Source organism: Chiloscyllium punctatum, chromosome 40 (genome assembly GCF_047496795.1).
Source record: "Chiloscyllium punctatum isolate Juve2018m chromosome 40, sChiPun1.3, whole genome shotgun sequence".
NCBI lineage: Eukaryota > Metazoa > Chordata > Chondrichthyes > Orectolobiformes > Hemiscylliidae > Chiloscyllium > Chiloscyllium punctatum.
In genome coordinates, this window is record NC_092778.1 from 54,917,310 (window position 1) to 54,930,688 (window position 13,379).

The 13,379-nt window shown below is 42.1% G+C and overlaps 1 protein-coding gene across 7 annotated transcripts in view; it reads right to left on the reverse strand.

The window, feature by feature from the left end:
• Window positions 1-13,379, reverse strand: part of LOC140464628 (neuronal-specific septin-3-like) — a 408,811-nt gene that overhangs the window by 49,787 nt on the left and 345,645 nt on the right. For all 7 annotated transcript variants that reach the window (XM_072559949.1, XM_072559956.1, XM_072559954.1 and 4 more), the window contains 2 exons: window positions 4,742-4,823; window positions 2,951-3,088 (listed from right to left, as the gene is read on the reverse strand). In XM_072559949.1, the coding sequence (XP_072416050.1) occupies window positions 2,951-3,088; window positions 4,742-4,823 (220 nt within the window). The remainder of the gene's footprint in view (window positions 1-2,950; window positions 3,089-4,741; window positions 4,824-13,379) is intronic.

The following is a 13,379-nucleotide window of genomic DNA, read 5'->3' on the forward strand; positions in this document are numbered from 1 at the left end:
GAGGCATCAGAGCACTGAGGGAGTTCCAACTTGTTGGAGGTCCCACCTCTTGGCTAAGAATTGAATTGGGCTCCTTGGGCCGCATCTTCAAGCATAAAGGCTCTCCAATATCGTGAACAAGCTGACTATTCTGGAGGGGCGTGGACAAGAACATGGGTTTCCATCTGGTCTACAAGGGTGAACTGAGTCTGACTGCTACAAATTAGTGATTTCATTGATAAAGAACATCAGCGGGATCTTTGTAATCCAGAGCTTTTAATTGGGTTTCTGTTTAGCATTATGTAAAATAGAATGGAAAGCTTTCTGGATGTTCTAGGCAGTGCCTTCAAGAGCTGCACTTACCTACTATACATGACACCCTCTGCATTCAACACCATGAAGCCTCCAGTCATTTTGAAGGGTGGCATGGTGGCTCAGTGGTTAGCACTGCTGCCTCACAGCGCCGGGGACCTGGGTTTGGTTCCAGCCTTGGGTGATTGTCCACCAGGAGTTTGCACATTCTCCCCATGACCGCATGGGTTTCCTCCCTCAGTACGAATTATGCAGATTAGTTGGGTTAGCCATGGGAAATGCAGGTATAGGTTTGGAGGGTCAGGATGGGCTGAATGGCCTGCATCCACACTGTAAGGATTCTACAATTCAGTATAATCACTTCTACTCTCCCTTTTCTGACTTCTCAAACACTGAAACAACTTTGTACCTCGTTCAGATCCTCTAGCCATTGCCTGAAGACCATCAACCCACTTGGTACATAAGCAACGGAGGGAGATGGAATCCAGTTTAAAACACTCTCATGAGAATACAAATTCGTAGTGAACTCTTTGCAATGCAATCTTTTGGCAGTGTGCCATCAATATGGGAGCAGGCGGAAAATATGACGTGAAAGTTGGCAACAGGATTCGCAAAGGCAGATGTAGCTGGCAAAGAGAGGGACTCAATTTTACTTTCAAATGCATGTACTGGTCCTAAACAGGGCTGTAAAGAACAGGCAAATCCTTTAAAGGGCAGGCCGTGATGAAATTGTAGAGAAGCAAGACGTGTTAAATAGATACTTCACAGATGCCTTCACAAATAAAAACTTATTAAATTCCAGACTTAGCTATTTTGGCTCAGCAATCTATGGTACAAATATCCACCTGTAATTCATTTGCCTACAGAGCTGGAGGGATAAGCTAATGAAAAAGGATAGATGATTTGCGACAGTTTTATCAACACTGTTTCGTATACTTCCCCCATTTTTTTTCAGAAATTATCATCACGTTTCAGCAGTTTCAATAAAAAAGTAAATTTGAATAAAAGCCTTGAAGGGAAACAAGGCCTATGGGGAAAGGGCAAGGGAGAAGGACTACTTCAAAAGGCTGGAAGAAATGCAATGGGCTGAATGGTCTCCTTCCATGCTGTCCCACTGCCTCCTTTTATGTCAAAATGGATTAACCCTTAGTTGTGCATTTTAGGATCATCAGTGTGTGCAAGCACATAAATCAGTTGAATCTTGGACAGTTTTACAGCTTTTGTTACAATAATGTACATACAAACCAACATCAGGAGAAGTCAGCTCTTCTACAAAGTGATCTTTTACATCCATCTGATCCCTGCTTTAGCGGCTCCTCAGTCAACACTGCAGATACCCCTCAGCACTGCACAAAGGCAGTTAAGATTCAAGGTTCACAGTCTAGCGTGAGCTTCAAAAGGTCACCTGAAATAACCCGAGGGAAATGAACGTGACGTGGTTCTCAAGCGACAACACTCAGAGTTGGGGCAAGCGACTGATGAGATGCCTCCCCCTCCCCCTGCAGCCTGTTCACAAAGGGTTTGGTTGATGTGGTACAAAAGGCAAGTCAATCTCAGCATGAAGCAGTGTGCAGAGGGGTACCGGGAGGGAGGGTGTGAGCGAGACAATGGGATAAGTCTTTGCTAGTGAACAGCACTGAGAATCAGCATCAGAGAGAGGCAGCAGAGAGATGGAGTGAGGGAGGAAGGGCTGTAACTTAAATCCTTCATCTCTAACTTCCCCAGTTGTATATGTGCATCCAATCAATGAGGGAGATTCTTGATGTCTCTGTGTCACCCTTGCATTTCTGATTTCCCTTTATCTCTTCCCCCCCACCACATAATCTCTCACTGTCCAATATCCCAGCCACCCCCACTCCCAAATGGTGTATCGCCTACTGCACCTTTGGGAATTAGAATTTGGTCCTGTTATATATTAACATAGTACACGTTATTACAATAATATTTGCTCTGGCCACCATGAATTTGCGAACTGTCCGGATAATTATATGAGATGGATGTCCCTGGTCATTTGGAAAAGACAGAATCCCAGCCTAAGGGGTTAAAGCCCAGAGAATCGGAGGTAAGTCATAAGTTAAACAATGATGCTAAAAACAATGATAAACATATCCACTTCATTGCACAGCATTCCTAAACGGAAAAACACAGGGGACTGAGAGGACCATGGAACTGTTATTGGGCAGAAGTGAAGGCCTCAGGAACAAGCAGCAGGACAACCAGACAAAATTATTTTCTCACATCTCTCGAAGGTGGGACAGGAACCACAATTATCTGAGGTGACATTACTGAGCCTAGGCTGACCCAACTGAAATTCAGCAAACACTAGTACAGGTCAGTAAATTGATTGGCGAGGTCAGTCAGGGATAGAGCTCCTGATTCCCGAGCCTATTAAGTTACTTCAATTGCCCGATAAATTTTGTACATTCCAAATTAAAGCTGTTGTTTCAAAATGGTATCTTTTTGTTTTGAGGTCCTGACAGAACAGTTGGACATCTGAAGTGCAATAGGAAATGCATTGCAGGCACATCTTTAAGATCCGATGCAAAAATCCCAAAGAATGCTAATGCATGATGTTGAAAACATTGGGTGGCACCAAATTGATAAGCCATTCAGAAGGTTAAGAACAGTTATTAAGAGAGGATTGTCAAACAGTACATACCAGTGTCCAGTGGGAGGCACGAAATAGACACAACAGTGTACTCTAGTATCGGGAATTCGCTTCTTCCGGTTAATATTAATCTCTTCCCTGAGGTACTTCTCATACTGTTCATTAATGTATTTCACAATTGGCTCCCAGCTGTAACACAGGATTATTTGATTACAAACGTCTCTAGGTTCAGTCGCGAGTCACGGTTCCTCAGGACCTCATCTGGAAAGGTGACTAAATCACTCCTCAGCTCTGACTAAATCACCTCAGGGTTTGTTTGGAAGTTGTTCATACAATGACTGAAATCAAACCGTCGATAATGCTTCGAATCATCAATTCACAAATTATATCTCCTGGACCTCCCGCTCTCTTTCCCTGTCTGTGCAGCTGGGATGCTATGGGAAAGGCAGCAGTTACTAATCTATCCAGCTTCTCAGAGCAATACTTTCCTTAATGCTTATCTGGCAGACAAATGCTCAAATGTTTTACTCTGGGGTTTTAGGCTGAAAGTGATAATCTGATTAGATGACAGACTTGCAGATCAGGCATTTAAGACAGTTCATCCTTTGATATCAGTCAGCGAGCCCTGATGGCCACATCCTGTGTGCCATTTCCTAGCTTTCTCTCTCTCATAATTGCTAGAAACACTAACGTTGCATTAAGAAAGGCTACTCTCTAACATGGGCAGTTTGTATTTCAAGAGACTAAGAAGGTTATTTTGCAACAGAACTAGTAATCAACACAAGTGCAACACTTCCATTACTTAAAACATTACAATTCACTCCGGACCATGCAACTTCATTGAAGTGCTTTACCCGTGACTAGACAGCATCGGTTTAAAGTGATTAGTAGGAGGGTTATAGGGGACATGAAGAGAAGTCTTTTCTCCATCCAGAGGGTGGAGTCTGGAACGCACTGCTTGAAAGGGTGTGAGAGGCAGAAACTCCCACCTCACACAAGGTGTCTGGATGGGGACCAAAGGTTCTGTTTCCATACTCTATGACTCTATGTGCACCTGCACTGCTGTCACACGCAGGGCTCCTGACTAACTGCTGGACAGCAGGACTATGTGGGGTAGCTCATTTCTCAGCTGTTCCGGGCAGAATGAGCTGAGAGTGACTTCCTTCTGTGCCACAAGATATTTTATGATTCATCACTTCACTCAGAAGAGTGTTTCTTTCAGCCCTGAGAAGGTCCATGGTTGGAATGGAAATTGTTTCTATTGGATAAGGCAGATTGATGTTTGGCTTCAGTGGTTAACCTGTCCTTTGGAGAGGTTGGAGGAGGCAGGACTTTGTTTGTCCTTTACAGGCAGTTGAATTTTGAACAATGATTTGGGTGGTGTAAAGTGATGGATCTAGTGGCACTGAACCGAGAGACCCAGGTTCAAGTCCCACCTGCTCTAGAGTTTTGTAATGAGATCTCTGAACAGATTGGTGAGACAAATACGTTAAATAAAAACAAAGTGCTGAATTGCTACAATTAATAAATCACTGGAGAGCACTTGAAATCTTTTAAACAGACAAAAGTCTCATTCCACTTATGTGTTTGGTCCATATCTCTCCATATCTATCCCATCCATGTACCTGTCCAAATGTTTCCTAAATGACAAAATTGTACTTGCTTCCACCACTCCCTCTGGCAGCCTGTTCCAGACATTCACCACCCTCTGTGTAAAACAATTGTCCCCCAGGACTCTTATGTATCTCTCCCCTCTCACCTTAAACCTATGCCCTCTGGTGTTAAACATCCCCCCTCCCCCGACAAACTAACAAGAGTGGCTGATGGAAATAGTCAACATACCAGTTCTCGTTGTTTATCTGATCACCAAATCCCGGCGTGTCTATAACTGTCAGATTCATTTTTACTCCTTTTTCTTCAATGACTAGATGAAAAATAATTAAAAATAAATACATCAGGAAGGTCAGACAGGTGAAATATACATTACAAGCAGAAAAGCAATGGTGTAATATGTACAGTGAAGAAAATCCAGTGTTTCAAATCCATTTCTAACTAGTCTCAAGAACATCACACGTATATTAAATATGATAGTGCATTTCTGCATTGCTCTTGTAAAATCATTAATTAGGAGCAAACTTTTGGAGCTTTAAAGTCATCGGTGCAGACTTTACTATGATAATCAAAGTGGAACTGTCAGCATTCATTTACATTTCGGTACTGAAACTGACTTTGGAGTTTTCATATGTATAATTTTGCATGAAAATCCACGTTAATGTCAGGGTGCGCTCTCGATGTTCCAATAGTCTGCAATCTCTACTGTAACCACGCTTTTGCAAGAATCTTTACTCTACTTTATGCTGCTTCTCTCACTGTCAAACGCCATGAGAAAGTATCACGTTGTGGGATGAGGCGTTATCTGAAAGCTTAGCAGTGTAATAACTTCACATTAACTTCTGTACACTCTCTCTGACCCTGAGAAACAGACTTTATATTTAAATTTCTCTATAACATTTCAAAAATCATGCAAGATTATTTATGTGAGGGATATTGATGCTGAGCAACAGAACACTTTTCTTCTGTTTCAATCCCCTGGGGCAGCCTTTCCAAAGCTGGTATGGTAAGCTTCAATGTTGACTATACTGTGTTCGTCATAACATGGTACAGCCCCATCCACAGGAATGAACCCACTGCCACATCAAAGTAGCAGCTTTTTGTTGTTATCCTGCGGCTTTATGAAAAGTGTGAAGGGCTGAGGAGTGACCTTATAGATGTCTATAACATCATGAGAGGCATAGATAAGTAGATAGCCAACAGTTTTTCCTCAGGGTAGTGGGGGGGGGTTTAAACCAGAGGGCATTGGTTTAAGGTGAGAGGGGAGAGATACAAAAGGGTCCAGAGAGGCAATATTTTCACACAGAGGGTGCTGAGTGTCTGGAACATGGAGGCAAGTATAATTTTGTCATTTAAGAAACATTTGGACAGGTATATGGATGGGATAGCTATGAAGGGGTATGGATCAAAGGCAGGAAAATGAGATGAGATTAAGTGGATGGCATGGACAAGTTGGGCTGACTTGAGTCACGCTGTAAACCTCCATGACTCTATGCTAAGGGATTGCATTCACTAGAAACCTATTTCATGTAAGGGCAATTACAGTCAATAATTTAAGAAGAAATATCCTGTCACTCATGGTTGGTTTGTCAGTCATGGTTGATTCCAACTCCATTCTCTGAACTAATAACTTAGTGTCTAGTCTATTTTGTCATCCAACTCTCCCCGACCTCCATCCCAGCTGTTTCTTGTATAGCTCCATTTCTCAAATTAATTAACATATGAAAACATTTACAAGTTGTCAAGTTAATGCATAATTATTGAAAATTATATGAAAATCAAATTCCTCCTCAAACTTTAAACTAAACAGAACATCCAAAAGTACGTCTTGTCCAGCAACCCCCTTCAATAAACTAGCAGCACAATGTAGCTAACTGTTAAATAGTAGATCTCATATATACCTTCATTTCCCCCAGTCTTGACAAACACACTCCACGTTCACCTTTCATCTCCCACCCTCCATAGCCTTCAGGCTCATCCAAAACTCTTCTGGTGAGACCTAATCCCCTTCACTCATCAACCCTGCATTTACTAAAATATATTGGCTTGACATTCCAAGACTGAAAAGCATCCAAGATTCAGACAGGATTGGAAAATAATGGAGTTGTGTGTAACCTGTTAAGTGTGTTTAAGTTTCAAGCTTTCCTTGACCTCTCTTGTTCTAGTGTATCTGTTCAAGTTGTTAACTTCCCAAGTATAAATATAAGAGGAACATTTTGAACATATTAATAATGAACAAGAATGGATCAATTTCAGCTCTTGGTTAAGACCAAACTTGTTATTGGGGATTTCTAATTATGCATCTTACCAATGAACAGTTGGTGTTGAAGATTAAATATTTTTATCAGAGGTTTTAATTTGAATTTGAGAAGTATCCTTTGAATCAAAGCCTGGCCACTGAATGTGTAAACAGATCACTCTAGCAATGAAAATCCCAGTTTAATTCTAACTTCAGTTTTGTTGGGGGCAGAAGTCATACAAATGGGACAAACAATTCCATTGTTTCTTGACAAATCTTCTGTGAGTTATCATGATGTACACAGATAATATATATTCTTTCAAATACATCACTCATCTGTGTTCATGCTTGATGGATTGCTTTATGTTATCCAGCGTAATCGCAAAGTAACTACCCAGGAGTGATTTTTGACACAGGCGGGCTGGAGGGTTAAGTGTTTGCCACGGAATCAAATGAGTCAACTTAAGGCAGAACATAACTAAAGTCGAGGTAAATTTTCAGAAAGCATGTTAATATTTGTTTGCAGAAGCTAGCAGTAGGTGACCTACAGTATGGTTTTACAGTTTTTGCTGCATGAAGTAAATTTTCTATTGAACAATCAAGATAGCGATTCCCAGGTCAAAGATCAAATTGTATTGGAATTGTATCAGGATCTCAAAATGCACCATATTACTAAGCATGGAAGAAATAACCCATGTTTATGTCACACATTCTTATTTGAACAATTACTGAACCGCTGTTTATCTGCAGTCAATGTTGCAATATAGGAAACACGGCAGCTCAAGCACTCCTGTAAATCCTGATTGGATTAAGGGCCAAATAATCTGTTTTTAGTAATTGTTGATTAAGGGATAAATGTGCTGAGACCTTTTGCACCAATATATGTGGCCAGATTTGACTTTGGCTTAAAATCCTCTAATGGGCAATAAATACTGGCCCAGCCAGCGACACCCACATCCCATGAGTGAATATATTTTTTAAAATGCCTCGAACAATGCAGCTTCCCTTCAATTCTGACTGGGAGTGTCAGAATAAATGATGTGTTTCAGTCTGTGAATGAGACAGGTGCACAGTGGAGTACATACACACACATACAAACACACATTACGCACCCACACAGAATCATGTAGCACAGAAACAGACGCTTCAGTCCAACCAGTCCATGCCAAATATAATCCCAGACTAAACCAGTTCCACCTATCTGCTCTTGGCCCATGTCCCTCCAAATCTTTCCAATTCGTGTTTTTATCCAAAAGTCTTTTGAACATCGCAACTGTGCCACATCCACCACTCCCTCAGCAAGTTCATTCCACACATGAACCACTCTGTTTAAAAGAAATTGCCCCCATGTCTGTTTTAAATCTCTCTCTTCTCATCTTAAAAATATGCCCCCTTGTCTTAAAATCCCCCATCTTAGGAAAAAGACACCTACCATTTACCCTATCTCTACTCCTGTAGTAAACCTCTATAAGGTCACCTCTCAACCTCCTACGATCCAGTTAAAAAGTCCCAGTGAATCCAGCCTTTCTTTATAATTCAAATTATCCATACTCAGCAACATCCCGGTTAATGTCTTCTGAACCCTCACCAGCTGAACAATATCTTTCCTATAACAGGGTTACCAGAACTGGACACAGTATTCCAGAAGAGGCCTCACCAAAGTCCTGTACAACCTCAACATGACATCCCAACTCATACTCAAAGGATATACACAAGCACACACACATAATCACTCATGAGCCACACATACACCTACCAATGCACATGCATACATCGATAAATGGGCATGCAAGCTCACACATGCACACAAATGCTGACACAAACACACAAACACCTACCCCCCCCTATTGGCATCCTTCTTCTGCTGCTACCCTCCACCAATAATACTTTCATTTCAATAGTAGGTCTTTAAAAATAGCATGAAACAACATTCCCTTCCATCTTTCCTTGCTGTCTCACGACCGCTTCACTCAATGTTCAATACCTGTGTGAACTTTCCACGTTTTGCCAGTTCTACACTCAAAGGAGCCATGCTCCGTGAAACCAGTGCAGGTCCACCGAAGGAGCGTGGAAGGGTGAGGACAGGTCATAGCCAATACACTTAGAAACATTTTGTAAAGGACAGCCCAGTCATGCAGTCAACTGGGACATGTAGTCAACCACAAGTTGTTCTACAAGGAGATATTGAGGATTCCGATACAATTTGGAGATGCTGTTATTGTGATGTTCTTGTCAGTGTTAAATTTGAATCAGTGGGGAATGGAATACATTTCTAACTTGACTGAGACCTAGCACCACCCTGTCACTGTTATCCATGGCAGTGACAGTGCTCTCTGCTTGTTTTATTGCAGTCTTTACCATTTATTTAATGTTGTATGCTCCTGTTGGCAGAAGGTGAGATTTGGTTTGGAGTAAATTCTGTATAAATACAACTGCATGTGTCCAGCTGCTGAGAGTTGTGGATTGGTAAAGGCAGTTCTAACCCACCATTAAATCCTTCTGACAATTTCTTGAAGTAATGTGTATTCTTAAACGTTAAATGCAACTTAAGTTATTTCAGGCTCAGAACTATTCTTCACGGGAACAATGACTGGGGAGCCATTAACTATAAACATGTCTATTCCTGTGCCTGCATTCAATGGTGTTACCATCACTGAACTCCCCACTGTCAACATCCTGTGGTTAGCACTGACCAGAAACTGAACTGGACTAGCCATATACACGCAGTGGCCATAACAGCAGGCCAGACTGGGAATACTGCATTGAATAGTACACCTCCTGACTCTCCAAAGCCTGTCCACAATCTACAAGGCACAAGTCAGGAATGTGATGGAACACTCCCCACTTATCTAATGAATGCAGCTTTAACAACACTCAAGAAGCTTGACACCATTCATGACATAGCAGCCCACTTGATTTGCAACGCATTCAAAAGCATCCACGCCCTCCACCACTGACACTTTGTAGCAGCAGTGTGTACCATTTACAAGGTGCATTGCAGAAATTCTTAGACCAAAGATCCTTAGGCAACGCCTTCTACCAGCGAGGACCACTACCAACTAGATGGATGAGCGCAATAAATACACAACCCCCATGGACGTTCCCCTCTAAGCCACTCACCATCCTGACTTGGAAATATATCGCCACCCTTTCACTGTAATTGGGTCAAGATTCTGGAATTCCCTCCCTAAGGGCATTGTGGGTCAACCCACAGCAGGTGGACTGCAGCGATTCAAGAAGGTACCTCACACCCACCTTCTCAAGGGCAATTAGGGATGGTCTATCAACGTCGGCCAAGCTGGCAATGTCCCACGTCCCATGAGTGAACAAAAATAAGAAAGATAGCGTGTTCATAAATATTTCCCTTATTTAACTGAAATGTATCTTTTATACACGTTCAGCACATGAAAATTGTGAGGACGTATGTATTTTTCATCTTAGGTTTCAAACTGAAAGCCGATTTGCAAGGGTGGAGGGCACCAAAATAATTGCATTGGACATGAGCCGATGTTGGTCATTCAGCTCATTGATCCTGCCCTGCCATTCAACCAGATCACAGCTGATCTGATCAGCCTGAACTCCACTTTCCTGCCTTTTCCCAATAACTCTTGATTGCCTCCCTGGTTAAAAAAAAAGTCTCTCTCAGCCATGAATGTACTTAACGGCCCATGCTCGTTAGCTCTCTGCAATGAATAACTCTTCAACTCACTATCTTCTGAGAGAAAAAAAATCTTCCTCATGCCTTAAATGGGGAAACTTTAATCCGAGATTATGCCTTCTGATCCTGCACTGTCCCAAAGGGGAAACAACTTCTCAACATCTACCCTGTGATGCCCCCAAGGAATCTTATAAAACGGTCACTTGGTACTTTCATCAAAAATATAGACAGTAAACTGTGTGTTATCTGGCATTGTACCGATTGGAATTGGAACAGGAACTTTAGATAGTCCCCTATCCGTTTTACTGCTGATATGTTTGAAAACACTGCCCACAAAGCTGCCCAAACTTTAAAAGCTCTGATGAAAAGTCATCGAGATTCGAAATGTTTCCTCTCTCTCCATGGATGCCACCTGACCCTCTGTGATTTTCAGTATATTTTGTTTTCAGCAAGGCTTAAATGCTGCAGCCACTGCTCAGAGGAACTGTCTTCCCCGCTGTTATGACTCTTCTGAATGGACCTCTCAAATTTTAATGCAGAAGCACAGCCGGTCAGGCGACATCCAAGGAGCAGGAGAATCGAAGTTTCGAGCAGAAGGTCTTTATCAGGATGCAGAGCTTATGCTCGAAACAACGAATCTCCTGCCCCTTGGATGCTGCCTGACCAGCTGTGCTTTTCTAGCACCACACTTTTTGACTCTGTTCTCCAGCATCTGCAGGCCTCACTTTCTCCCTCTCGAATATTAATTTTGATCTCTCTCTCTCTGCACCGGTAACACTGTATTCTGCGCTGTGTGCTGCTATCCTGATGTACTTTGTACGGGACAATAGACAATAGACAATAGGTGCAGGAGTAGGCCATTCTGCCCTTCGAGCCAGCGCCACCATTTATTATGATCACGGCTGATCATCCTCAATGAGTATCCTGTTCCTGCCTTATCCCCATAACCCTTGATTCCACTATCCTTAAGAGCTCTATCCAACTCTTTCTGAAAGTATCCAGAGACTTGGCCTCCACAGCCCAAAAGTAGCACTTTTCACTGTCTCTCGGTACATGGGACAACGATAAATCCATTGTTTAATCAGTGCAACCGACAGCTTGAGGTTTGAAAGTAAAAAGAAGAGTCAAATGGTGGATTTCTGAAACGAAAAATTCGAAAATCCACAATTTGGCAGAAATTTCTCATCCCTGGGAGGAACAACAGCAATAATATGGAATGTGGCACTTGGTAACTTTTTAAAAAATTCACCCATAGGATGTGTGCATGGCTGGCAAATCCCACATTTGCAGCTAATCCCAAACTGGCCAGAGGGGCCAGTCAACCGGATTGCTGTGCCACATGTTGGTCACACTGGTAAGGACAGCAGATTTCCTTCCCTAAAGAGCATTAGTGAACCAAACAGTTTTTTACAACAATAGTTAATATGAGGCCAGCTCTTTATTCCAGATTTTTAATAAGTTCATATTTCACTCTCTGCTAAAGTGGGATTCAAACACATATGTCACCAGTTCCTCATACTTTACTCATTTTTTGTTAAGAACGGAATAGAAAAGTCAAAAATAGGAAACTAGGAGCCAAAAGTAGACCAGATTAGAGTGGTGCTGGAAAAGCACAGCAGGTCAGGCTGCATCCGACAAGCAGGAAAAATCCACGTTTCGGGCAAAAGCCCTTCTTTTGCCCAAAACGTCGATTCTCCTCTCCTCGGATGCTGCCTGACCTGCTGTGCTTTTCCAGCACCACTCTAATCTTGACTCTAATCTCCAGCATCTGCAGTACCCACTTCTGCCAAAGTGGACCATTCAGCCCTCAAGCCTGGTCTGCTGTTCAATACGGTCCTCTATCTCAGTAGCCAGAACATGGTTTCTCCTCATACCCCCTGAATACCATTAATGGCTAAACCTCATTCTTGAACATCTTCAAGGATAAGTTAAGCCTTTCACCACTGCGAACGCAATGTGCAGATTTCTCACCTGCAGCACTTACACCTTGGGCTACTAGTTTTGTTGCATTCTGCAAACAAAACTCATCAAGATAATGCCACATACATACATTTACAGAATAGAAAAGCTGTATGTGAAGTTTATGTCATAACTGTCAGAACCTTGTATTATTAAGCTTCTGAATGACGGTTTCAAAGTCTGTCATACGAATATTAAAAAGACACACTGACTTCAAAATGAGGAACTGGTGGACAGATTTTACGGAAACACAGCAACGGAATTGTGGCATTTTGCTATGATCTCTTGCACGAGCAAATTCATTCTTGATGAAGTTGCACTCAGCAAACAGTCAAAATGTAAACTCTCCCAATATGGATAAGGCTTGGCTTTTGACAGTGATTCAGTTGGTGCGCTGAGTCACACAGTAAGGTCTTAGATCATTGAGTACATCCAAAGCTGAGATAGAAACATTTTTATTCAGTAAGGCATTCAAGGGTTATGGGGAAAAGGCAGGAAGGTGCAGTTGAGGAGTATTAGAGCAGTCACGGCCTCATCGAGCAGCAGACTCGATGGGCTGAATAGCCCACATCTACTCCTATGTTGCAAAACTACTGTGATTCAACATCATTGTGTTATGGACTAGTCCAGACCACTCAAAACATTCTTCAGCAGGTAGCCCAGGCCATAACTTTGTTAATTGTTTCGGGTAATTGTACAGTGAAAATTACTTGGAGTAAGTTAGCTAGGTTGACTACCAGGTTTTAAAGCAGACAAAAATTTATTCACAAAATGATGGAATGAAACAGAAAGAACAAAATACAGAACACCCGCAGACCTCAGTCTATCCAAACTAGACTTAATTATACTGTTCCGAAGATATGCAACAGTCCCAATAAACAAACCCCTTAAACACAGAGTAATAATGAAACAGAGGCTTACAGCTCCAGATTGGAAGAGCAGAAGAAGAGAGAGAAGCTCCAGTCTCAACTGACTGGCGTCAGCAGCCTTTCTTCACACACACCTCTGCAGAA